Source organism: Hemibagrus wyckioides, linkage group LG01 (assembly GCF_019097595.1).
Source record: "Hemibagrus wyckioides isolate EC202008001 linkage group LG01, SWU_Hwy_1.0, whole genome shotgun sequence".
NCBI classification, from domain to species: Eukaryota; Metazoa; Chordata; class Actinopteri; order Siluriformes; family Bagridae; genus Hemibagrus; species Hemibagrus wyckioides.
The window spans coordinates 16,983,979-17,010,241 of NC_080710.1; the positions used below are offsets into that span (position 1 = coordinate 16,983,979).

At 38.0% G+C, this 26,263-nt stretch overlaps 4 protein-coding genes across 8 annotated transcripts; 2 read left to right on the forward strand and 2 right to left on the reverse strand.

Annotated features, from left to right (window-relative positions):
* Positions 1–1,846: 1,846 nt before the first annotated feature.
* On the forward strand, positions 1,847–10,086 carry f3a (coagulation factor IIIa). The gene is made up of 6 exons (XM_058381995.1): positions 1,847–2,057; positions 2,214–2,322; positions 3,456–3,649; positions 3,741–3,925; positions 4,436–4,601; positions 5,105–10,086. The coding sequence occupies exons 1-6, from the start codon at positions 1,988–1,990 to the stop codon at positions 5,248–5,250; spliced, it is 870 nt and encodes a 289-aa protein (XP_058237978.1). The 5' UTR covers positions 1,847–1,987; the 3' UTR covers positions 5,251–10,086.
* acp5b (acid phosphatase 5b, tartrate resistant) lies at positions 6,082–9,276 on the reverse strand. Of its 2 annotated transcripts, none has more exons than XM_058381869.1 (7): positions 8,873–9,276; positions 8,536–8,628; positions 8,179–8,369; positions 7,499–7,626; positions 7,184–7,375; positions 6,412–6,559; positions 6,082–6,321 (listed from the first exon to the last, which is right to left on the reverse strand). In XM_058381869.1, exons 2-7 carry the CDS (start codon positions 8,606–8,608, stop codon positions 6,082–6,084), a joined length of 972 nt encoding a protein of 323 aa, XP_058237852.1. In that variant the 5' UTR covers positions 8,609–8,628; positions 8,873–9,276. The 2 variants fall into 2 exon arrangements, with proteins under 2 accessions (XP_058237852.1, XP_058237754.1); XM_058381771.1 differs by having other exon boundaries at positions 8,975–9,273.
* abcd3a (ATP-binding cassette, sub-family D (ALD), member 3a) lies at positions 9,530–17,934 on the reverse strand. The gene is made up of 23 exons (XM_058381650.1): positions 17,789–17,934; positions 17,137–17,173; positions 16,773–16,871; positions 15,920–16,008; positions 15,357–15,426; positions 14,856–14,953; positions 14,635–14,758; positions 14,486–14,542; positions 14,249–14,391; positions 14,085–14,154; positions 13,887–13,956; positions 13,695–13,792; positions 13,441–13,532; positions 13,006–13,097; positions 12,851–12,923; positions 12,697–12,760; positions 12,383–12,460; positions 12,141–12,206; positions 11,956–12,045; positions 11,725–11,844; positions 11,517–11,621; positions 11,367–11,423; positions 9,530–10,394 (listed from the first exon to the last, which is right to left on the reverse strand). The coding sequence occupies exons 1-23, from the start codon at positions 17,896–17,898 to the stop codon at positions 10,317–10,319; spliced, it is 1,980 nt and encodes a 659-aa protein (XP_058237633.1). The 5' UTR covers positions 17,899–17,934; the 3' UTR covers positions 9,530–10,316.
* A 1,203-nt stretch (positions 17,935–19,137) lies between these two features.
* On the forward strand, positions 19,138–24,403 carry fam168b (family with sequence similarity 168 member B). Of its 4 annotated transcripts, none has more exons than XM_058382194.1 (7): positions 19,138–19,309; positions 20,789–20,877; positions 20,998–21,081; positions 22,314–22,492; positions 22,594–22,771; positions 22,944–23,068; positions 23,164–24,403. In XM_058382194.1, exons 2-6 carry the CDS (start codon positions 20,808–20,810, stop codon positions 23,054–23,056), a joined length of 624 nt encoding a protein of 207 aa, XP_058238177.1. In that variant the 5' UTR covers positions 19,138–19,309; positions 20,789–20,807; the 3' UTR covers positions 23,057–23,068; positions 23,164–24,403. The 4 variants fall into 4 exon arrangements, with proteins under 4 accessions (XP_058238177.1, XP_058238102.1, XP_058238323.1 ...); XM_058382119.1 differs by having other exon boundaries at positions 19,142–19,309; positions 22,591–22,771; XM_058382340.1 differs by having other exon boundaries at positions 19,142–19,309; positions 22,350–22,492.
* Positions 24,404–26,263: the final 1,860 nt, after the last annotated feature.

Here is a 26,263-nt window from a genome sequence, read left to right on the forward strand (position 1 = left end):
TACTTGCTTGACCTCAACCTGACAGAACACCTTTGGGATGAATTAGAGAGGAGACTGTGAGCCATTCCTAAACTGCGACGTCTGCCTTTACATTCACATGAATGTAATATGGAGTTGGCCCATCATTTGCGGCTATAACAGCTTCAACTCTTCTGGGAAGGCTTTCCACAATGTTTAGGAGTATGTTTACAGGAATTTCTGACCATTCCTCTAGAAAGTGCATTTGTGAGTCAGGCACTGGATGGAAGAGGTCTGGTTCACAGTCTCCACTCTAATTCATCCCAAAGGTGTTCTATCGGGTTGAGGTCAGGACTCTGTGAAGTTCCTCCGCACCAGACTCACTTGCTTTGAGCACTGGTGTTCAGTCATGTTGGAACAGGAAGTTGGGAGCATTAAATTGTCCAAAATGTCTTGGTATGCTGAAGCATTAAGAGTTCCTTTCACTGGAACTAAGGGGCCAAGCCCAAACCCTGAAAAACATCAACTGAATGTGGTGAACATTATGGCTCATATAAATGATATATGGTTTATAATTGTTTGATGCAAACATATGCATTACTTTGCAGTTGGTTCTTGTGATTGCAAATGAGATAAGCATCTGTGTAAAGATAAAGCTATTCTAGGTTACTATGTTCTATGTGTCGGTTCCAGTTCAGATACAAATGTGAAACTATGCTGGGAAATGGTCTTTGTTTGGTCTTCATGTCTAGCGTACCATATAGTTAATTAATCTTTCAGGCATCGCTGATTCTTTTTGAAACTGGAGTTCAAACAAAACACACATACACACATAAAAATAATCATGCAATATGCTGAAGAATGTATTGAATGAATACCAAATTAGACTTAATATATTATTTCAGGGAAAAAAAGAAACCTCCAAATGTTTTTGTTCTCATATTAAAATTGGATAGAAGTCATACTAGTGATAATAAGGAGGATACAATGCAGTTTCTCCCGGTTTTGTGGATTTAACTACTTTACAGTACAGAGAATAATTAACTGTTGTGCACATTAAAGACAAATATATGTATATTAATAAATATATATGTATATAATTTTACATTTTATATATATATTTGTGTGTGTGTGTTGTATCTTGTAACTGTCTAAGCTGCTGCAACACAACAATTTCCCTCATGGGAAATCTTCTATCTATCTATCTATCTATCCATCCATCCATCCATCCATCCATCCATCCATCCATCCATCCATCCATCTATCTATCTCAAGCTTTACTGCATCATGTGTCTTGGTCAAATAGCAATCAGAGAATATATTCATTTTATTTTGATGTCAAAAACCTACAAACAAACAACACCTAGAAAACAGATGGTTATTTTAGAGACGTAGATACCAACCCCCCCCCCCTTTTTTTAGTTTATTTGTCTGGATATCTTTGCTGGTTTACTCTCTCTGTTGTTATTATTTATGTACATATTTTTTGTTAAGTATGTTCATACGGTATATCTTCTATTTAACTGTGGATAATTAATTGTATAATTCAATTTGATACACTGAACCCTTTACTTTTATTCCTACAATATTGTAATTAAAAGAAAGAAAGAAAGAAAGAAAGAAAGAAAGAAAGAAAGAAAGAAAGAAAGAAAGATGAAAAAATGACCTGGCAGGTTTGAAATTAGCAGGAAAGAAAGAAAACGCAAATCACGGAGTATTATTTATAACTGGTTAAAAGTAATTATATGGAAAATCCAGTTAATAAGAAGTTTTACAGCGCGTGCCATCTGGGCGGATGACCATATATGGTCAACATGTACGTGCTTTATTGTAGCCTATGAGGAGCTTCACTTCCCAGATTTATAACCAGCGCCAAGGTATATATAAAGCGCATTAGTTATAGAGCGCAATAATACAAGCGCACATCACCAGGACTGTATAAATCTCACTACAGCAGTTTGACCTGCTTACAGAAGTGTGACTTGATTCATTGGAGCGGTTTTATAATCTTAACCTCGTGGGAATAAAAATGAAGGGGACTCGACACTGGAGCTTCGTGACTGTGTGGCTGCTGTGTTTTCTAAACGCTTCGGTTTCAGGTAAGATGTGCTTATGAGTAGATATTACTCGGCTGTTTCTTTCTTTTTTTAATTCATAAAATCAGTGAATATTTCGTATATGTCTGATTTAAGTGTTTTCACTCGGCCAGACATAATGTCCGGTTTTGTTTAGTGTTGTCTTTTTTCTGTGTGCAGGCTCCTTCCCAAACGCTAAGAACGTCACTTGGGTTTCTTTCAATTTCAAGACGATATTAACGTGGAGTCCGAAACCTACTGACTATTCCTACACTGTGGAGTACTCAAAGTAAGAAAGCCACACAAACATGATGTTTTTGAGCTACTGACCTGCTTTAAAGGCTATTCTGATTGTGTGTATATCTAACAAATAGAGCATATCACCTTTATCACTGCGGCCATATGCTTTACAACTACATGTACATTAAAGACGCAGTAAGCACATGGGTGTTATTAGTGCAGCAGTCTCTATTGATTTAAATTGGCTTATTTAAACAGAGTCAAGTCATTGTACGCTGACCCTGGTCCACTTTGTTTCGGTTTTTGATATACATCTCCTTTGTTCTTTTTAAGTTTAAGATTTGGAGTTAAGCTTTAAGAGGTTGGTGGCACAGATGGTAGTGTTGCTGCACCACCGCTCCATGGTCCTCCTCATGTTTAGATGATTTTGTTCCACTTAAGCAAAAAGGTGAACTGGCTGGGCTTAATTGCCCCAGGTAATGTGTGTGTGCATGTTGCCCTGCAGTGGATTGGATTGGCTTCAGGGTGTGTCTCTGGAATGGCGATCCTGACCTGGATAAAGATTAAGATTTTTTTATTTTCTGGCTGAAAAGGAGACATAACTGCTAGCTATGCCAAAAGTGCTATTTTCCTGTCTTTGAAAAAGTCTTCTCTGCTAGGGAGAGCCAAACCTGTTATGGCTATATAGATTTTGTTTTTAAGAAGGACCTTCTTTCTATGTCTTGTATAGAATTTGTGATACTGTGTGTTTTATGCTTTATGTGTTAATTTAACCCCTTAATCTTTTTAGAGTCAGTGGACCTTGAATCAGTTTTCCTTCCTATAGGTTTCATTGTTGTTACTGTGTAATATATAGTAATTAGTGAATAATATGATTTATGATGAACAACGAAATAATAAGCTAAGACTTTAATTACGGCGGTAATTAACACCATGTGTTTGTGGCTGTGTTTGAGGGTGAAGATTAAGCTCTATATATATATATATATATATATATATATATATATATATATATATATATATATATATACATATTCTCCGTTAGCAATTTCGCTCAGGTAAAGCTTTAGTGCTTGCTGTATACAGTAGGTATTGCAAAGATCCACACCCTTTGCATGTCTTAACATGTTTCAGTTACTTTGTGTGATTGGTTTATAACTTAGTACAATATAATGCTTCCAGACTTGCTGAGGACAATCAGAGGCCCAGTCATTGCATTCGGACGAACGAAACCGAATGCGATCTTACAGCTAAACTCACAGATCTGAAAAGCAAATATAGAGCAGACGTTGTGTCCGAACCTTTGGCGGGCATAACCTCTGATCTCGTTGAATTCCCCCGCACAAAATCTGAGATCTTCTGCCCCTATCAAGACAGTAAGTTTATCTAAAATATGTGGTTCATACTATATATTTCATGCTGTTTATTAATGAAAAAGGATTAAAAATGATTCTCATTTTTGCCTAGCTGAAATCGGCAGTCCTACAGTTAAATATGAGGAAAGGAAAGAGGAGCGGAAATTAATCCTGACCATAGAAGATATCCCAACAGCAGTCTACGATGCACAGAACCGTCAGCTAACGATTCAGGATATCTTTAAAACTGATCTGCAATACAAGGTCACTTACAATAAAGCCAAGAGCTCTGGAAAGGTAAGGGATGACAAGTATGTCTTAATGCTAATTATTAAATGGCAGTGTTAAATATATGATTGTCAATCCAGTAAGTTTATGGTGTGTGTTTAAAGATGCCTCTATTAAATCCATATTTTTATGCCTTTTCTAGTTAGCAGTATTAAGTTTTACTGTTTAAACTTTATTCCTGATATCTGATGTTACTGTGGTGTGCAAGAGCAGTGAAGTACAGTACCTCTGGCACACATATGAGTTTATTTCCAAGCTTACATACTAAATCTATGTATCTAAAAAGTAAAACCCTCCTTATAGCTACAAAATAGTGACACTACGTGGGAAAAACTTTAGGAACCTGGATATTTTTGTCTGGTCTATATCAAACTGGCAGCCGTGTAGGAATGTCATATATTTTGACTTTAGTCTCTTGTGATATTGCAATGTAATTTGAAAAGAAGCCAGAAAGTGTCATCTGTTGTAAAATACAATAAGATATTGTATAAAAACATACAGTGTGTTTTTCTTGCTCAGAAAGTGAAGACAAGTGCAAGCAGTCGGATAGAGCTGACAGATCTGGACAGAGGAGAGAGTTACTGCTTCAGTGTGCAAGTCTACATTCCCACCCGGAGCATTAACAAACAGCTTGGAGAGTTAAGTCAGATTATGTGCACGTCAGTGGACCCGTCTATTACTGATGGTAAGTTCATACAGTATGTTTATAAATATTTGGTGGTAGTTGTCATGCATTCTGCAATGCTTACCTATTCATAGATTTGAAGGTATGTTTATTACAATGCTACATTTGTCTCACATTTTTTAAAAGCTGGCGTTGTGGTTTAAGCCTAATGCTGTGTTTGTGGGAAACGGATATTTGAATTCATTTTTAAACGTTCAGGATGGTTTATGTCACAGGCATGTTAAAATACGTGGTATAGTTTTATTTCTACAAATTCTACACAAAGAGTTTTACTGTCGAGTTTTTGTCCTCGGCTATTAAGCGAGAACAGAAAAAGAGGGCTAACGTAATTGCGCCACACAGGCATGAGACTACAATACTGATCTAATCAGTAAATTTACAGGGTTGGTGATAGTGAGGCAGAAAACCAAACTGATTCAAGATTTTTTTTTTGTGTGTGTTCGTGTTTATGTTATGGTCAACAGCCTCTAATTAGACTTTCCCCTTTCATTTCCTTTCTTTAGAATATAGCCCTGCAGTAATCGTTGGAGGTATCCTGACCATCATTGCCATAATATCAGCTGTAATTGCTGCCATAGTTATTTGTACCAAACAACGAAAGAATGCAATGACAAGAGAAAAAGAGGGAGTACCTTTAAAGAGCGTGTGAGAACAGAAACACACACTCATGGCAAAAAACACGGTACAGAACTGGACTAACCCTTTCAGAGGGTTGCAATATTACAGTGTTAAGCTGTAATTCATGCAGTTTCTGTGAAACTAATCAAGGTAGACATTACACATAGGATTTACTCTCTAACAGATGTTTGCAGATCTTTTTTTTTTCCATCGGTACGTTCAATCACTGGGATTATCTACTGTTTTTTTTTTATATATTTCATAAGCACTACCTTTTTTCGACAACAGTACTACTTTTATAATAGATATTTTATTTTTGTAGCTGTGGAATAGTGATTATATGTATATTAGTTTTTAGTAAAATCATATTTATTGTTTGGTTATTGTATTTTTTGGTGATTTAATAGATGTAAAACAAACTTAAAAATCGAGAGCTTTACATAACATACATACAGACATACATACACTATACATCTTTTGTTAGACAACTGAAGAAAATGTGAAATCTATGGAAAAAGGTGCAAAATGTGCATATTCATTCCATTTCGAACTTCAAATAAATTCTTAAAGATCATGGAGATTTGTGTGTTTGGTGGTGTGTGTACTGTTTCAGCCCATAGATATGGGCACACTGACACTGAGGATCTGACTAGTGAACAATTTCATCATTAAGTCATTTCATTGCACTTAACTGGACATCACTGCTGTAATGAATGTGTTTCACCAAGATGTGAAAGGAAGAACTTAATTTTGAAATGAAGTGTGGTTTTTAAACTGGTGAACAAGCAACACTACACAATATATGATTAGATCAGAAACTGTTTTGCCGAGTTCATTCAGAGCCATTTCATTATTAAGCCTGTCATATGATTCGTTTAGGCAAAGAGGTCTGATACACACACTTACCATCCAGCTGCAGGTAACTAACTAACATCTTGTTCTCTGTCACCTCAAAGTATACAAAACCACCTAAAGTCTGATTCACTGCACTAGAAAACACTTGCCACGATGACGGGAAGCTCTTCCTGTGGTGAGTGGAGTTATTCAGGACATCCCCGCTTCCGCTGACGACAAATGAACTTCCATCCTCTTCTCGGATAAACTAATGGACGATAAAAGTTGAGTATCCTAAATCCTGTTCCACTTCAGTGTGAATTACATTTGATTTAAAAAAAAAAAAAAGGGTGTTCACCTGTAAATCATGGTCATGACCACTCAGATATAAAGTGACGTTGTACTTCTTCAGCAGTGGTCTCAGCTTCTGTACCAGACAGGGAGTAGGACCATGGTGACCGATGGACCACACAGGGTAGTGACCAGCCACCACAACATATTCAGACCTAAGACAGAATAAAAGATCAAAATGGAGTTTTTTTTCTATTCAGTTCAGTACATTTTTTAGGTTCTGAGTCATCCAGATATCTGAATTATCTTGCACTAGTAGGTCAAGGTAACAGAACATGTTTAATCTTACATCTGGAGGCAAACTGAAGAAGTCTTGATGATATACCAAGCAAAATTCTTTTTAATCATGCTTTACTTTGGCATGGGGTGTGCCCGTGTAACTCGGACTCTTTGTTTCCAAAGTATTTACTCACAACTGTTTAAACATGACTAAAGATTTGTTGGGAGTCATGGTAATGTTGAGTACTATACATTTTCCGGAAATCAGATATGGTTGCTTGTGTGAACATTGTGCTATCTGGTCACAGTCTGTCCTCAGGAATGCTTGTGTGGATGTGGGTATGAAGGTGGATTTGTCAGTGAAAAACATGCTTCAGAGGCTTCATATTCCTTTTAAAGAATTCACACTAAAGTTATTGAGGAAAACACATTTTTTTCAGCTCAGTCATCAAATTTCCCACCATTTTGCGGTTTTCCTTCTGGTACGTAAGCATGCTTTAACTTCCGTTTGTTCAGTTAAATATGAATGTCTGGTTTCATTCTGAACTGGTAAATCTTACTTAGTGTTTTGAAGAGTCTTCTCGATCCACTCAAACTGTTGTTCTGCAAAAGTGAGGTCCTCTGGTCCTTGGGGCTGATCTTTGTCATAAGTGTTCCCACACAATATTACCGTATCAATCATCAGGACGGTCATGGTGATGTTGGTGTGAGGAACCTTAAATCGCAGCTCATAATAGAGTTCAGGGAAATGCCTATGGAATGATGAAACATCACATTAACAGTATAAATGATGTTGGGCAACTCTTATGAGGAACCCAGACAGAATGCAATATTTTGCCACGGCTGAGGAAGTTCACTCAATGGCACACACTCACCACCTCTCAGACCTGGATGAATAGGCAATTTGAGCTGACACATTTCCCAAGTAGTCGTGATTACCTGCCACCAGATACCATGGAATAGCAATCAGAGCTGGGTGAGAAAATACATTTTCAAATGTCGCCTGAAAGCAGAAAGAGTGACATTCAAACCCATGAATCTGTATGTGCTTACATTATTATAGTACTGAACGAAATGGGAAAACTAAATAGTAACTTTAAAATAGTGAAATTGTTCCTGTAACACAACCTCCACTAGATGGCGTGTTTCACATACGTTTGTTAGCAGCATGTCACGTGATTAACCAACATTCGAGTGAGTGTCCCACTTATACAAACTCCTATTAAATCAACCATTTTGAACACATCTTTTCAGATATAAAAAAACAGAATCTAATTGTTAGAGCAAAAATCTGAAACAACTCATGTTCACAATTCCAAATTTGACAGAACTAAAGCCAAGTGAAGGGCAGTGTTGGCTCGGTGGCTAGGGTTGTGGGCTTCTGATCGGAAAATTCTCACTTCAAAACCCGGCACCACCAAGCTGTCACTGTCTTTGAGGAAGGAACTTAGCACTGTTGTATTTCACTATGGATAAAAGTGTTTGCTGACACATAAATAAAAATTTGCACATTCAATCGTATACATATCTCCAGTCACGAACGCCGATGACAGACCTTGAAGCGTATATCATCGATGTCCTTGACGCCACTGTAATAAAAGTGATCTCCCAAACTCAAGACAAAGTCCAAGCCCACACTTTCAGCCACTCTACCCATTTCCTGAGCTATCCTCTGCTCCTGAGCTGTGTAGAAAGGGGAGAAGGGAATGCCACCCCAGTCTCCAATACCAACAAAACGCAGAGAACCTTAAGAGACACAACAGACACAGAGACATGGAGAAAACTTGCTACCGAAACACAAACTGAGGAAAGAAACTGTTCGATCATACGTTTGAAATTAAGTTAAACTGGACTATGTAAAGCTAAAAACCTATACAAAATTAGTATTTAAAAAAAGAGGCAAGCTGTGTACTCTGTTCCTGAGCTTGACATGGCCCGTAGGTTGTCTGAAGAACAAAAAGGAGCAGAGCAGCCAGGCAAGTCATGGCGTGTTTGAGGTCGAGATCTGTGACGAATAACAATGTTAACACACAAGAAAAAGAGAGTTGCTGATACAAAAAGTGCTTTCAGTTGTAATTTGATGAGGAAGTAGTTTGTGGTTTAAGACCTTCCTGTATTGGCTTCAAAGGGGAAAAACTGTCATGCAAACTACGTGTCATCAAACCATACTCAGACACAAAACTGAACTTTGCTGTAGTCTAAATTACCAACAATCAATTACTATTATAACAGCAATGGAAACATAATACCTGATATCACTTATTCATTCTCAAGCTGTTTATGCTGATGTTGATATTACATTATTAGAATGACAAGGAATTGTAATAAAACGTTAGTTGTAATTTTCTTACAGACGGACTGAGTTTCTGACTTGAGGCTCTTTGCTGGCTTCTTCAGTAATCATTAACCAAAGTGGAATAGCAGCTTATGGTCACACCATCACAGCAGCTCCAGTAAGACTGACGATAGCTGAAGGAAGCAGCCTTTAACCCGGTAAGCACAGGGTGGGGTGAAGACTTGATAAGGTGCTGCTGTCTTCACTAAGACTAAAGTGTTGAAATGGAAAACATTACCCAAACATGACCCTACACAGAAAAATAGAAATCAGATACTGTTTCTGATAAAGGATGATATTTACATACATGACTGAAAAAAATGTATTGATGTATTTTGTGTTTCAAAATAATCAGTAAATAAGAGGGGAAATACTGAGGACCCAATGTAGTTATTTCTAGTCAGGGTGTACGGGTAAATGAGGGTGTGAACTGAACAACCCTTCACCCACATTTAACACATGGCCATTATCTTCCCAGTGTGTCTACAACTAAGGCATAGGTTAAAGATAAAGCATGTTACCCCTCCAGTGCAAGCCACAGATGAAAAGAAAAAGCACACAACCACAAAAGTACAGATCCATAATGTTTTTAATGAAACTGCCCCAGTGAGTAAACTCTAGTGCTATGGATTATTTGCGGTTCTGGTTTACTAGATGTCTTTTGTGTACAAAATCCAAGAGGTCTACAGAGATATTTTTGTCATAAACAACAGCTTGGACAAACATTAAATGTTTCGTGGAACAAAACGGTGCATTCAGGCAACCATTAGGCAATTACAGACAGTAATGTAAATAGTACAAGGCGTTCTGGCTTGCAAATCAGTGCAATCTACCCCATGATCGCTTACCATCGAAGGTAACATGCTCGCAGGACAGGTCCATTAAACCATCTTAGATGGGCCACACAGTAGACCCACCACACATCACTACGTTAAGTACTAAGGCCACTTAGTAGATGGTCATTTTATAACAGTTATATTATCCTGGTGTCAAAAAAGCCATATTAATTTACTAGCACTTCAAGAATCCTGATCAAACGCCAGGCATTGATTTCACATAGAGAACCATACAGGCTGATTCCTAGCGCATGATTTTAATCTAAAACATGATTTAGTTCACATATAAGACGTGAACACTTTTCATTAGGATTAGCCGATTCACTATTCTCATTAGTGGCTGTCCGGTAAATCGAACCACACTTTAAATTACAAATTATACAATTATACAGTCATGGAAGACAGAACTGTAGTGTCATAAACAAAAAAGAAATGTTACAAGTGATTAAAAACGAAATTCTATTTTCCACTGCAGTATTACTAATGCCCCATCTGGAGCCGTGTGCATGCCCATCAATGGTTCTACGAGCCAAACTCCACTGTTTCTGCAGTGATGGGTTTGAACTCATAGTTCCCTCTTCCATCCATATGGAGGTAGTACTGTAACAAACAGAAACAAACATGTGTTAAGGTTTATTGGATACCAGTAATAGTGTGCAGAGAAGCGAAACATCCTCACATGTGACCTCCAAAGTATTTTGCTTAAGGCAAATGCTGACTGAATGACCCTTGATGTCTAGTTTTTTAATCCCCTCATTTCTAAATAAGTTCCTGTGTCTTTGTTTTGTTTTCAGTCACATCACTACTCATCTGTATAATCCAAAATGTGCGCAAACACTGCCCAATATAATTGTTTAATCTGACTGTACTCCTGACATGTGGTTTTATAATGAGCACAAAGTATTTAGAAAGTCCTGCCAAAAAAAACAAAATAAAACAAAAAAAAACACACAGAAACACTAGTCCCCTCTTGTTCACTCAGATATAAGCAGTGAAAGAAAGAAGGAATGTTTAAGATGCAGTTCATCTATGTTAGTATGAAATACATGCTCATTATATTTACAGAAATATATTAGATTTCTGAAAGGTATTTATAATTATTGCCAATTATTGCAAAAGGGCTACAATCCCATATTGGGTTATTTGTAAGTTTTTAGTGTGCAAATGCAATTTTACTTCATACAGTAACAATTCCTGTTACTAACAATGGCATGACAACAGTGATAAAGGTCACTTACATATTCTCATATAATACATTTGACATCTACCTTCATCTTTGACTTCCCAAACTGTCTTCTATCTTTCCTATCTTTAATGCCCTACAGCAAAGTTCTGGTGATTTTCAACCCAGAAAAAAAGTAGTATATATTTTTTAGTTCTGTGTTTTACTGTAATTGTTTTAGTTTTCACTTTAGAATGCATCATCATGACCACATTTTAGGAAGTGAAACTTGTGACAGACTTTTTACATTTTCTGCCCTCTAGTGGACATGCTCACAGGGACTTCTTAATACAGACACAAGATAACAAACAAGAACAAAATATTCAGATGCTAACAGAAGTTCATCTCACCTCATGGTGTTTCCAGAGAGACTTTCTATGAGACACTGTGAACAGAGTGATGCCCACCTGTCAGGAAAATACAAAAGAAGTCAGTGTCCCATAAAAGGTGGCGAGTGTTGAGGTAGTACAAGAGAGGATTGCTGTAATGGGCCTCGTTACCTTCCTGCAATGGCTATAGATGTAGTCCTCCACATCCACACTTACAGCACTGGTACACTCATCCAGAATGGCAAACTGAGGCTTGTGATAGAACAACCTAGCCATCTGCAGCATACAAAGTTTAGAATATCATACATCTACGTTCAGGTCAGGTACAGCTGCTCTGCAAGGTAATGCAGTTATTATATGGGAATATTTGTTTGCTTACCGCCATCCTCTGCTTCTCTCCTCCACTGAGAACATCCATCCAGTCCTGAACAGAATCCCAGGTGCCCTCTCTGTCGAGAATGTGCCCCAGCTGCACATTGTCCAGGTATTCTTTCAGTACCTATTGCACACACGGATCATATTAGTGAGACAAAGCAATACGATATGTTGTTTTGAGATGAGAATGTTCGAAGCAGCAATCTATCTCAATTCTTATAATGTTCTCCAGGACCTGATCTGAAATCCCCTTTTTCTTCTGGTCTTCAAAGGTGTCAGGGTAGATCACCTGATCCCTCAGGGAGCCAAGTGTCATGTAAGGTCTCTAAAATAGGGATCCAAAAATAAAATCAGGAAATTATCACCAAGACATTACCTACATTACTAATGCTGCTAGTAATTATTTTTCAGGAATTTTACCTGAGGGACATAGAAGAGCTTCCCTCTCTCAGGTTTGGTCAAACTCCCCCCAAACAGAGGCCAAAGCTGAAGGACACACACACACACACACACACACTCTCAAACAACTGGCGATGCATACATATTTGTATATGAAACTGCACTTAGTGCAGCTGTTTCCAAATATTAAAAATATTTGAGAATGAGTTAACTTTTACATTCAATTTTATACTTTTAACATTCATATAAATTCAAGTATTTACTTCTCCAAGCACTCTGAAGAGTGAGCTCTTTCCACAGCCATTGGGCCCACACACCAAAACATTCGTGCCAGATGTCACCTGAAGACACGCAAAAACACACAATTCAAAATCTCTGAAAATCCGAACTGTATATATGTAAAGTTAGCTAAATATTCTGACACATATTCCACAGAGAGCTATTTGCACTGGAATTGTATTTTCACAGAATTTAGTCATCCATTGATGTATTTTTCCCCTGTAAACTATGAGACAATAAATTTACTATTGGTATCAGTGATATCACATTTACACAAAATATAAAACATTAAGAGTACCTCAAAACTGAGGTCCTTAATCAAAAGATCACCATTGGGTGTTGCTAAGGGTGTATGTTCAAACCTGTTGAAAAATAACAGATGAAAAATCTCTTATAAAATACAGCTGACAAAGATGGTGAAAATTGTTAAGAGAGAAAGGGTTAATAAGTACTTGATAACGTTGTCAATAAAAATGATTCGTCCACTTCCAGGCACCAGGCTCAGTTTTTCTAAAGCATCTGCTTCTGGAAATTAGACATATGATGAGAATAAGAATAATATGACCAAATACCTTCTCAGTTGGCTTCAATAATGATTAGAGCTCACCTTTATCTGAATTAGACACCATGGTGCGCTCATACTTCCCCATGTTCAGCTCTTTCAAGACCTTCATCAGCTCTGTGATACGGGTGGTGAACCTGTCAGGGTGTAAGATCATAACACTAAGCTTCAAAAATCAGTCAGTAATAACATGAAGAGACATAAAGGAGACAATCTCTAGGAGATTGTCTAAAGGAGAAATCTCCAAACTTCTGGCTACAAAATTCGATTTATTTAGTCATTAAATTATGCAGTGTAGTCGGCCTTGGATTTGTGCTGCATCCTTTGAAACACAAACCTTTCTTATATTTTCAAGGCAACAAATCCTGCTCTAAAAAGATTCATGTTACAGACAGTCAGTGACAAACCTTAATGATGGCTGTCTTGTCTTTTGTATGGTGTAATTTTGACTGTGAAATATAAGTAAAAATATAAGGTTACCCTGCAAGTCTGGTCATTTCTCGACCGGCAAGCACAATCCTTCCCAAAGCCTGTGACATGCGCAGCAGCATGCGGCCACTCTGGTAGTAATCCTACAAAACAAGGAAATATGAGGGATAAAATAGTTACTTATTCATATTCAAAGAACTTCAGAGATAATAACAGGCTGCACAGGAACAGTAACCTACATAAAGCCACTTCAAGGTTTTCAGCTCATTAAAGCATTTAAAACTATATGAACTGAGGCAGCTCACCTCTAGTAGTTCCGCATGTGTGCTGTGAAGGTGCCGTGGGTGTGCCAGGTTTAGAAATGGACGGCTCACAACCAGATAACCAACTACCGTGGCCAAGTCTGCACACAAGACAATCAGAGAGTTAACATTCACAGTGTGCTTACTGAGACTGATTGTATTAGTACAAATGTCTGTTAACAAGCTTTAACTTACATTTAGCGATAATGCTGTCTACCATGCCCATGGAGAAGCGGAAAAATATGAAACTGTGCAAGTGGTCAACCTGAAGGCAAAGGACAATTTATGAAAACGTTAATTTTCAGTAAAGAAAATTACAATTCAGTAAATCATTCCAACATCTGAAGACCATAATATATGTGATAATGTGATAAATGTTGTGGTAGTTCTCACCAGTTTCTTGAAAGTAGAGTGAATTGTCTGTTTCTCTCTGACATTTCCATTGTAAAAAGCAATCTCCTCACTAAGGAAGACCATCATTGTAAAGTTAATATGCACTAATCTTGTGACAACAAAATGTATACTATAAGATTCAGCACTGAAAGTTTGCATGTCACCTGTTGGTGATGAGGCGTGAGTTGACGTATCGGTACTCGCCCTCGTATTTCTGCTCGATGACAGTCATCTTTCCAATGGGTCTCCTCAACCTCGTCAGAAAGAGGCCTGAGATCAACAGGTAGGCCATCATAGTAGCAGGACCCTGAAAGCAGGGATGACATTACATGCAGTCATTGCTAGACATTCATGGTGATTCATGGTTTCCAGATGTGCTCAGAAAATGAGTTAAATTCTACCTGAGCTCCGATTGCAGTCGTCAGCTTAAAGATGTAGAGGCCAATGTCGAGAAGAGGCTGAAAGAGTAAATAAGGTTGGAATCCTGTTCAGTTGACATAGTGGCACATCAATATTATAACAACAATTCAGTGTCTAAAATGTTTTGTACTTTGCTGAGATTGGAGTACAGGTCAACCACGCTGTTGCAGAACTTTTCCACATCCTGAGTCAGCAGCTGATCAGCGTTGGCAATTCGGTTATCCAGGTTTCCCATCTTGTAGTAGGTGTATCCTCTAAAATTGTTAGAAGCAAGAAAGCAGAAATATCACAACCTGGGACAAATATGACCTTGAAAGCATGACTCTTATGAACAAACAATCTGGTTCTTACTTCAGATACTCCTCATACAGATGCTTAGTAAGTCTTTCACGGAAACAGAGCTTCAGTTCATTCAGTCCTAACTTCAGAAAGTTGTTCACCAGGGCGATCTACACGGCAGAAAGGCATTTGTTTGTGTCCACTATTCATTTCCATACAAATGCAAACATGATGGGATTTAGCGATGAAAAACTCTACACATCTACACAAGTTCTACACTGACACAGCTACGTCACATTAGCATCAGGAGGAGGGGAAAAGGTAGTTATTTGTTAGTGGGCACTAGAAATCTAAATATGCACAAACGCTGCAGTTGTATCTGCTGAAATGAACTTAATTCATTTAGACTGTTCAGCAGAAGTTAAGTAAGTTATAGATTTGCTCAGGTCTCCTCTGACATTCTACATCCTTTCAAAATAGAAAACTAAAATAATGAGTAACAAACAGAGCAATCTGAAATGCTGAGTTGTATACGTATATATTAAAAAAATTAAAAGAGAGAGAGAGACTTACTACGGGCATGACCCTCATAAAGTTGAACAAATACTTCTTGAAATCTTTTGTAGACCGACCGATAATTGCACTGTAAACCACAACATGCACAAAAATAAGAGAAGAACATTTTTAAAAAGAAAAACTGGTTGAAATCATTCAATGCCATGCAAAGGTTTGGTTCTGTGGGTGCAACAATGCCCAAAAAACATCAGAGGAGATCTGTATTTTAGCGTGAGAAACCAAATCAGCTATGATAGTGTATTAGTTGCTGTTTTCAAGTAATACAGGTAATAATAATGTTTAATTACATCATTGATTGAAATCAGCCAAGTGTCATTTGTTAAGACAAAAAGCACGATTTCACACATTTATTAGTCAAATATTTTCACAGCCGAGCCACAGAGTGAAACATTACCCCTGGTATGACTGTAATGTAGGAATAAAAGTGCCTTTTGAACAGTGTCATATCTCTGCTAATGATACCACTGTGAAAGATGTAAAAATATATACAAATAATCAAAAGTTGTTCGGATAATTACATTTGCTATCTAAATTACTGCAATTAAGCATTAAGATACAACCTTTCAATCATCGTTCCATTCTGAATCATCCAAACGTCGCAGTAGGTCCGAGCCACCAGCATCACTGCGATCATGAACAGGTACCAGGACTGTGACAAAAAAAAAAAAATACACCATTTAGATATTACAAACCGCACACAATCGTGATGAAAGGACAAGCAAACTATTTTATATACGCTGTAGGGAATAATACAAGCAAAATGGTAGATTTTCATTTCTTTATTTATTTTTTCATACACTATTTATGAAGGCAAAACAATATTGTTATATTTTTTCTGAGGTAATTTGACTTAATTATCACCTATTAAAAATCATCACCAATTTACAATCCCTGTGTGCAATATTACACTATTATTTGAAAGGTATTTGTACAGTATTTGTCCTTATTTATTCAATTTATGGTTTCTTTTCATTTTTTTTTTTTTATTTCTCCAGTTTTCTCCATGTATATAGTATATATTTCTTTCTTTCTCTCTTCCACTTTTATTAGAGCAACTTTAACATTACAAAGCAATTTCCCTTAAACTTCTTTAAATCTTGAATCTTAAAATAGTTGTGAAACATCAATACTAAAAATGCTAGAACATTAGGCATTAGATGTGGGCATTAAAGAATTGTTCAAGTAAGAATATTGCACTGAAATAAAAAATGGTGTTAATCTCAAATCTTAACCTTGGCTGCAGATGTTTAATAGTAGATCTTATAAAGAGGAATAATAACTCGGGTCTGTGTGTTCAGTTTGAAGTTACAGCTTAATCTTATCAATCCATCACTAACTACCATCATTATCCCCACACTTTCACAGCGTGTTTATTGTCCATGACAAAATTAACAAATCTTCTGAAGCCCTCACCTCTTTACAGAAGAGTTTCGGAACCATGATCCTGAGTATTCGCATGATTCGGCCAAAAAACACCTTGTCCACAGCCGCCCGATCTTTTTTCTGATCTTTCTGATCATTTGAGGAGAAAATAAATTCATGTAAGAAATTTTAAATGAGAGGCAATTTCAATATCAGTGCCAAGAAACTATCAATCCTGAATCTACACTTACGTTACAACATATGAACTTTGATACACCATTCATTCTTTGTAAGTTTAATAGAGGTTATACTAATGGCACATTTTAAACAAATGCTTATAAAATGACCAAAGACACACAGTGGATTAAGAAGGACACAGTTTTACATTTACAGTGAAATAAAACCGATGACTTACTTCATTGTTCAAGAGCAGCTCTGATGAACCCTTTTTGCTGTTTTGGAATTGAAAAAATAATAAAAGAAATATTAGGCAAATACCAAACTCTCCTTTGACTGACAAACATGATGTATATAATTGTCTTTCAGGAAAAACATGTTTGTCAAAGCTCGAGTAATATTTTCTCTCAGAGCCACATTCCTGGCCGCCGGCTGAATCAGTCCATGAGCCATTACTGCTGTTGGACACTGAGAATGAGTAAGTAAGTAAGTAAGTAAGTAAATAAGTAAGTAAATAAGTAAGTAAGTAAGTAAATAAGTAAGTAAGTAAGTAAGTAAGTAAGTAAATAAGTAAGTAAGTAAGTAAGTAAGTAAGTAAGTAAATAAGTAAGTAAGTAAATAAATAAATAAATAAATAAATAAATAAATGACCGAAGACACCTTACAGATACATGGTGCCCTAAAAGACATGAAATTTCATGCATTCACGAATGCACTAATGTGTTCATTCATTGCCTGTCACAGACCAGAGGCTGACCGTTAACATTTTGACAGCTTGTCTATTGCAGGTCAAGTGTCACAATGCTAAGCTAACTCGACTCACGCGGTGAAAGCGCCCTGTGCGTAGCGTTATGAACGTTAACAAAGCTCCACTGTCATGTGTCATGTACCTGTTTAGTTTGGAGGACCGTCGTCTTCGCTTAAGCAGATAGAGAACAAGCAGGACTCCGCCAGCTATCGAGGAATTCTTTGCTGTCAAGTACTTACTGATGACCGCCATGTTCCTGATGCGGCGAGACGGCTGGCAAACTCAGCAGGTGCATGCCGGGAAACTAACATAAGAGCCTCGCGCTCGCCACCTAGCGGCCCGCGCAGCTCCATGTCCTGTGGAGTGAAGGGGAAAGGACACATACAACTCAGAGTCCAGGGGCAATAATTAACTTCATAATGAATTTTACTGTAATGTAATTTGTCAGAAACATTCAGAGTTGTAGATATAACAGGGACATTTGTTGTCTGGAGAAATCTGGAAAAATAAAGAAATCATGTAAACCACTGTCACAAAATTGTAAATATTATAATAATAATAATAATAATAATAATAATAATAATAATAATAATAATAAACGTATTTTTGTTCATGTACACTATAATTCCTAAAGTTTTTGGACACCCCTCCAAATCATTGAATTCAGGTGTTGTTTTTCTGGGGTTGGGCTTGGACCCTTAGTTCCAATCAAAGAAACACTTAATGCTTCAGCATTTTGCTTTCAAGACATTTTGGACAATTTCATGCTCCTAACTTCGTGGGAACAGTTTGGGGATGACCCCTTCCTGTTCCAACATGACTGCACACCAGTGCACAAAGCAAAGGTCCATAAAGACATGGATGTGCGTGTTTGGTGTGGAGGAACTTGACTGACCTCAACGTGATAGAACACTTGGGATGAAGCGAGCCATTCCAAAACTGGGACGTCTGCCTTTACATGCACATGAATTTAATATGGAGTTGGCCTGCCCTTTGCAGCTATAACAGCTTCAACTCTTTTGAGAAGGCTTTCCACAAGGATTAGGAGTGCGTTTATGGGAATTTTTGACCATTCCTCTAGAATTACATTTGTAATCTAGCATTTGTGTGGTCAGGCACTGATGTTGGATGAGAAGGTCTGGCTCACAGTCTCCACTCTAATTCATCCCAAAGGACTCTGTGAAGTTCCTCCACACCAAACTCGCTCATCCATGTCTTTATGGACCTTGCTTTGTGCACTGGTGTGCAGTCATGTTGAAACAGGAAGGGGTCATCCTCAAACTGTTCACACAAAGCATGAAATTATCCAAAATGTCTTGGTATGCTGAAGCATTAAGAGTTCCTTTTACTGGAACTAAGAGGCCAAGCCCAACCTCTGAACACCAACACCTGAAACTTTGGGCAATATAGTGTAAGACTGAGTGAAGTCTCACTCACACCACTGAGCGCCGCTGTGTATCTCCACCGGACCTGGTTTCCGCTAATGAATCCGGAAGTGACGCACGTCACCGCTAGGCTTGCTGCGCAGTGTTCGGTAGCAAGCCCTTAGAGCACAAGACAACATCAGGTGCTGATAAAAAATAAATAAAAAATTAACGCGATTTCTTTTCTATATATTACAGGAAGGAGTTCACACACAGTCGACACGAAGACACGAGCAGTCGTAAGTAACCGTCACTGCTGTATTGTGGATAGAGACGGGAGCCTGATGCGGGGGCCTGTTGCGGGGATTTGTGTGAGCGGGAGATGGATGCGGTGTAGATGTGAGTGGGAGAAACTGGTGGTACAGTCAGGGGATGCGGGAGGATGAAGCAGCGCAGTGCCATGCCATCCGCGGCCTACTGCCTCACATCGCTAACATGCCAGGGTATCCTTTATTCCAGACACTGTGTGTGTAGCGGCAAGACTCACTACTGCAGTTATACCACGCTAAAGGAAACCAGTTCCGCCTTGTTCTCCGTGTGTGTGTGTGTGTGTGTGTGTGTGTGTGTGTGTTAAATACTAATTACACTCGAGGCTCCTCTGTTTAGGAAGACGCGGCTAGGCAGCTAATCAGAAACCGACTTGGTGTTTTCCTAATAAAGCGTTTAAGAGGCTGTCATGGTGAATAAAACACCTTCTGATCAGCAGTGTTGACATTTTTTAAACGTCCTTTAGACAGTAATTAGACGATACTGGAAAGGTGTGCTAAGCTATAGTGTGCTCCAGTCTTTAGGACAGTTGAATGGACATGGTCCTGTAGTGCTGTAGATCAGCATCACCAGGTACACTGGATTTCAACACTGAAACAGTCCCTCTGTTTCTTTATTCTTTATCCTTTATCCTGTGTTTATATCCATACTTGTTAGATTTACTGATGGAATAGTACCAGGTGAATATATCTCAAAATATTCCAGAGTAAATTAGACCACTTTTTTTTTTTTTGGTCACCAACAACTAAAGTGAAAATTGGCTTGCTTTATTCAATTCAACTCATTTGTATAACAATGGATATTGTCCCAAAGCAGCGTTACAGAAGTATAGAAACATAGAGGGAAAAAATTAGAAAGTTAAGTTACTGTTTTATCCCTAATGAGCAAGCCTGAGGTGACGGTGGTGAGGAAAAACTCCCTGAGATGATATGAGGAAGAAAACTTAAGAGGAGCCAGGCTCAGAAGGAAAACCCGTCCTCATTTGGGTGACTTTATTCGAGTAGTATAATAAATGAAGAATGGCTGCAGGAAAAAAATGTATTTGTGTGTAGATTTGTAGTGCCTGTGATACAGCAGGTTATTACATGTATACATGGATAAGTGCAATAAATAAGGAGTAATAACTCAGCGACCTTCAATTACACTTGAGTATATGTTTAAATTTACAACAATTTTGCAGACGTTTATCTATCTATTTATTTATTAAGGTGTCCCCAAATAAAATGCTAAATCAGTGTCTAAGAAGACATTCGAGCTGAAACCCTGTGAAACTGAAGTCAAAAAGAAAACCTTCCATTCAAGGGATTTCATTATGACCTGCCATATAGTACCTTGTTGTGTGTATTGTAATGTAATATATACTAATATGGTAATGTGTTGCAGTGACTGATTCCTAGTTCTGCATCTCATCTTTTTGGTTATTATACAGTACCTTGTAATTGTTTTCAAAGGAGCCAAACGATCAACACCATGAACCCTGTCTACAGCCCTGCACCAACAGGGGTTCCTTATGCCAACCCTAAAGGAATAGGATACCCAGGTAAACACTGAAGCGATCTCACTCACCATTTGTCTTTTCTTGTAGACTAAATTTAGCTTGGCTGAACATTGTACGTTTAGGATATATTACCACAGTTTTATTTCTGTTTTTATTTTGTAGCTGGATTTCCAGTTGGCTATGCTGCAGCAGCTCCTGCGTACTCCCCCAGTGTGTACTCTGGAGCAAACCCAGCGTTTCCTACAGGTAAGGGAAACTCATACTACATACATTTCTTAGTATCATTGTAAGAAAGATCCTTGTGTGGCAGACATATTGCAAAGGACAAATTTAGGGAGGAAAAAAAAGTCAGCACCCTTCCATAATTGTCTGTTTACACTGCACCAGTAATTTTAATAAAGAGAACCTGTTACACATGTATGGTTCATTGATTATTGTTTCTTAGCAGCTGACTGTATTTAATTTGATGTGTTTATTTGGTCCATACACTATATTGCCAAATGTTTTGGGACACCCCTCCAAATCACTGAATTCAGGGGTTGGGTTTGGCCTCTTAGTTCCAGTGAAAGGAACTCTTAATGCTTCAGCGTACCAAGACATTTTGGACAATTTCATGCTCCCAACTTTTTGGGACCAGTTTGGAGATGACCCCTTCCTGTTCCAACATGACTGCTCACCAGTGTAGAAAGCAAGGTTCATAAAGACATGGATGAGCGAGTTTGGTGTGGAGGAACTTGACTGGCCTGTACAAGACCTGCACTGACCTCAAAAACTGGGATGTCTGCCTTCACATGCACATGAATTTAATATGGATCTGGCCCACCCTTTGCAGCTATAACAGCTTTAACTCTTCTGGGAAGGCTTTCCACAAGGTTTAGAAGTGTGTTTATAGGAATTTTTGACCAATCCTCTAGAAGCACATTTGTGAAGTCAGGCACTGATGTTGGATGAGAAGGCCTGGCTCTCCCTCCACTCTAATTCATCCCAAAGGTGTTCTAGCAGGTTGAGGTCAGGACGGTGTGGTGTGAAGTTCCTCCACACCAAACTCAGTCATCCATGTCTTTATGGACCTTACTTTGTGCACTCCACTGGAACTAAGGGGTGAAGCTCAACCCCTGAAAAACAACACCTGAATTTGTATTTCAGTTTTGAAGTGTCCAAAAAAAAAAAAAAAAAACACCTTTATTTGCCTAAGACGTAGACACCAGCATGACTAATTCTGTTTCACTGCATTTCTCTTCTCTTCTTAACGTATTTGTTTCTGTGGATCTTGGATTACTGTAACTTGCTAAATGCCCATCTTTTATTGTCTTAGTGTTGTAACAGCTGTATAAGTGAAATATGCTGCATAAGAGACTCTTGCTGCATGCCATCTCGAATAAGATGCAGAGACTTTTGTATGCATATATGTATTTATAATGATCTGGAGAAGTACTTAACAATGAATAAATTCACTGACTTTTTTGTGTGGTTTTCAGTGAATTCTTCTTCAGTACATTCTTACCATCTTCTAGGTTATGCCCAAGGGACACCATTCAAAATGTCCTGCTCGCCAACAACAGGTGCTGTACCCCCCTACTCCTCTTCCCCTAACCCGTACCCTGCTGCTGTGTACCCAATGAGGAGCTCTTATCCTCAGCAGAATCCTTATGCACAGGTGAGAGACTTCAGACATGCAATTCACACATGTACATATTGTCCTTCTGGGAATGCTTGTAGATGTAAATTTAAAAATATAATATATAATATCCACAGCAGCAAGGCACTTACTACACACAGCCCCTGTACGCTGCGCCGCCTCATGTCATTCATCACACTACAGTGGTTCAGCCTAACGGCATGCCGGCGGCTATATATGCCCCTCCCATCCCTCCTCCACGCCCTAACGGAGTCGCCATGGGAATGGTAGCAGGCACTACTATGGCAATGTCAGCGGGTATGTAATTGTTGATGAAATATAATTGTTATATATATATATATATATATATATATATATATATATATATATATATATATATATATATATATATATATATATATATATATATATATATAGCTGCATGTGTTTGCGTGTTCATTTGGTGTGTAATGTCTCCTTCTTTCCACAGGGACTTTATTAACAACTCACTCCCCAACTCCAGTAGCTCCCCACCCCGTCACAGTGCCCACATATCGACCCCCTGGCACACCCACCTACAGCTATGTGCCCCCTCAGTGGTGAACAGATAGCACTGTGAGTACAAACCCATACCTCAGTTCCTAGTGTTATACATATGAATGTAGAATATATAACAGTTTATTCTCTAACAGTCCCCATGTCCTCCACAGGTTAGAAGATGATAGATATGCATTTGCACAGTCCAGTATTTTACAGCTACAGTTGGGGCTGATGCCACATGTGTTCCCAGCCAGTCGTTCTTCCTTCTAAGCATAATGTGAATCTGAACCCCGTTGGACGAAGAAAGAAAATTTTGGAGCGGGAATGAGAACCTTTCCGTTTCCGATCACATTTGTTAGCATTACTCATGTTCTCCGGCATATCTCACATCAGAAGACTAGCTCTTCATGCAGACTTGTGTTTTGTGGACTGTCTTGCAGTTTTTATAGCATTTAACTCTTGAAGTGGTTAAAAATAAGAGAAGGGTAATGGAATTAGTTTGTATTTGGAAACCATATTGAAGTGAGTGCATGTACGTATTAAAAAATAATAATGCTAGCTGAATCTACCTGCCATGATTGATGCAAAACCATCAAAAGGTTATAAGAAGCAACATCCAAAGGGTTTAGGGTCAACGCAGCAACTTCACATCTCTAATGCAGTGTCTTTATTGTTATTACATAGAAAATATAAATTATGTTTTCCATTTAAAACAACAAAAAATAAGAAACAGTGTTGTAAAATTCTTACATTGCTTTGGTTTTAACATGGGTTTTAATTTTTGTAAGTGTAACTGAGATGTCCGTATCTGGTTAAGACACTTCGCTCTTATGCCACTTTGTATGTGAATGTTGGGTTGGGTATTTTTTGAAATTTCTTTTTATTGTTTTTGTGCCTCAAACAGAGATTTCCATTTCTGTTATGACGGTTTATCATTCCTCATGCTCTTGCTACCGAAAATTATTGCACATCTTTGCCTGTGTGGAAACAGATTGATTGGCTGAGCTGCCAAACATACCGGTGTATTGGTGCTGAAAGCATGCCTTCTTATTTTTGTGCTTTTAGGGTTTGTATTTGCTAAGGATTTGGCAGGAAGAGTGATGGTGGAATCATTGCTTATCTAACACATTTTTCAGACCTAGTAAAACGAATTTATGTGGGCAGTTTATAACCCAGGCGTATTTGTTAACACTACTGAGGACATAGTAAGTTATTGGAGTCATTTGGTTAAGAAACCCCAAAACACTTACATTGCTTGTTACCTCAAGGTTGCACCATTACTGACTGAAATTTCACTGTCTTTTTACTTATTCATATTGCCTATGTCGCCTTGGTTAAAGAATGTTTTGTAATGTTTGTGTTTTTGTTTTGTACTTTCAGGAAAGACCAAAAATAAATACAATAATTCAACATTGTCTTTAGTCTTGAATGCTAAGAGTTGAAAGAAAAGACACCCGAACCTCAGCAGCAGGGACACGAAGTGTACTAGTAAAGCTTTGCTAAACGAATGTTACTCGCTATTATACGTATTTAATAAGAGGGTGGATGGATGTATATCAGCAGTAGTTTGTGATGGCATAAAATCTAAATAACCATTTAAGGTGCAAACTACTGCTAACTGGCTGCAGCATATTGATAATGTTGCCATAAAATATCACATTTTGTTCTAAAAACCTAGATATAAACTTCTTTTTACTCCTAAATCTCTGATATTTCACAGGATGTCAGCAGTATATCCCAGAGCTCAGATTGTTCCTTGCTTGCAAACAGAAGGTAGAAAAATATTTACAATGATTGTTCGATCCTTTTTGAACGTCAGTTTAGTGCAATAACTTTGCAATACATGTTATTCGACAAATATAAGCAACACTGTACAATATGTTATACTAACCATTTATAAATAAGCATCTGTAACTGCTAAAAAAAATCTGTTCAGGTCATTTAATTCTGCTTCTGTGGCTAGTGAACACATCGCAGAGCTCTTAGAAATTAAGTGGAATTTTAATAAGTTTATAAAATGAATAATTTATTGATCTGAAGTAGATCTGGAGCCTGCCAATGGACTGGGGCATACAACCAGTGTTCCTTTGATATTAAGGGGGTCATTTCTTATCTTGGGTGGTGTTGTGGTTAGGTCCGTGGATCCTCTGACCAGATGTATTTTTGCAGAGGAGATCTTAAGATTCATCAGACAAGGTGAGGTTTTTCCAGTCCAGTTTTCATGGGCCTCTGCAAACTGGGGCCCTGACTTCCTATTCTTGGTGCCAGCCCATGCAGCCATGACAGCTGTGACATGATAAGAGTCCCTGTGTCCACCCTGTTGTGGTCTTCTGCAGCGGTCACTCATCTACCTCAGGGAACTTTGATTTGATGTGTGTTCTGAGATGCTTGAGTTAGTATGTCAACTCGAACCAATCTGGTCATTCTCCTATGATCTCTCTCATCAACAAGGTTTTTCGCACCATTCTGTGTAAACTCTAGAGACTGTTGTGTGTGAAATTCCCAGGAGGTCAGCAGTTTCTGAAATACTCATACCAGACCATCTGACATCAACAACCATGCCACAGTTAAAGTCACAGAGATCACATTTTTTCCCCATTCTGATATTTGATGAGAATGTTAACTGAGGCTCTTGACCTGCATTATTTTATGCTTTGTGCTGCTGCTACATGATGACTGGATAACTGCATGAATGTACAAGTGTTCCTCAGTGAGTATATGTATTTATGAATGAATGTAGAATGTAAATATGCATGTATACAGTATATGTACAGTGTGCATGTGTGTATTTACAGTCAGGTCCATAAATATTTGGACATTGACAAAATGATTGTCATTTTTATCTGTCTACCACAGTATACTGAAATGGCAGACTTTCAAACATGCATGATCCTGATTGGATGATCTTTCCATCCATCTAACCATCCATCCATCCATCCATCCATCCATTCATCGTCTCACAAATTTGACAGTCGCATGAGAGTAAATGCTCCTCTTGTTGAGTATTCTGAAAGTGTCTTACACTGTATATGATTTGTGCTTGTCAAATATGTGAGAGGCTTCGTAAATTATGACATAATGGCATAGGAATTAAACAGAATTACTCAGAGCATTCACAACATAAATACACTATATTGCCAAAAGTTTTTGGACACCCCTCCAAATCATTGGATTCAAGTGTTGTTTTTCAGGGGTTGGGCTTGGCCCCTAGTTCCAGTGAAAGGAACTCTTAATGCTTCAGCATACCAAGACATTTTGGACAATTTCATG

Coding starts and splice junctions, on each gene's coding strand:
- f3a (XM_058381995.1), top strand. CDS start 1,988: ATGAAGGGGACTCGACACTGGAGCTTCGTGACTGTGTGGCTGCTGTGT. Junction 2,058..2,213: donor TCTAAACGCTTCGGTTTCAG/GTAAGATGTGCT, acceptor TTCTGTGTGCAG/GCTCCTTCCCAAACGCTAAG. Junction 2,323..3,455: donor TACACTGTGGAGTACTCAAA/GTAAGAAAGCCA, acceptor TAATGCTTCCAG/ACTTGCTGAGGACAATCAGA.
- acp5b (XM_058381869.1), bottom strand. CDS start 8,608: ATGACTTGCCTGGCTGCTCTGCTCCTTTTTGTTCTTCAGACAACCTAC. Junction 8,370..8,535: donor ATGTCAAGCTCAGGAACAGA/GTACACAGCTTG, acceptor GTGTCTCTTAAG/GTTCTCTGCGTTTTGTTGGT. Junction 6,560..7,183: donor AAGACTCTTCAAAACACTAA/GTAAGATTTACC, acceptor ATTCTGTCTTAG/GTCTGAATATGTTGTGGTGG.
- abcd3a (XM_058381650.1), bottom strand. CDS start 17,898: ATGGCGGTCATCAGTAAGTACTTGACAGCAAAGAATTCCTCGATAGCT. Junction 13,098..13,440: donor GAAATGACCAGACTTGCAGG/GTAACCTTATAT, acceptor ACACCCTGACAG/GTTCACCACCCGTATCACAG. Junction 11,424..11,516: donor TCTATAGCCATTGCAGGAAG/GTAACGAGGCCC, acceptor TTTTCCTGACAG/GTGGGCATCACTCTGTTCAC.
- fam168b (XM_058382119.1), top strand. CDS start 20,808: ATGAACCCTGTCTACAGCCCTGCACCAACAGGGGTTCCTTATGCCAAC. Junction 20,878..20,997: donor TAAAGGAATAGGATACCCAG/GTAAACACTGAA, acceptor TTTATTTTGTAG/CTGGATTTCCAGTTGGCTAT. Junction 21,082..22,313: donor AAACCCAGCGTTTCCTACAG/GTAAGGGAAACT, acceptor TGTGGTTTTCAG/TGAATTCTTCTTCAGTACAT.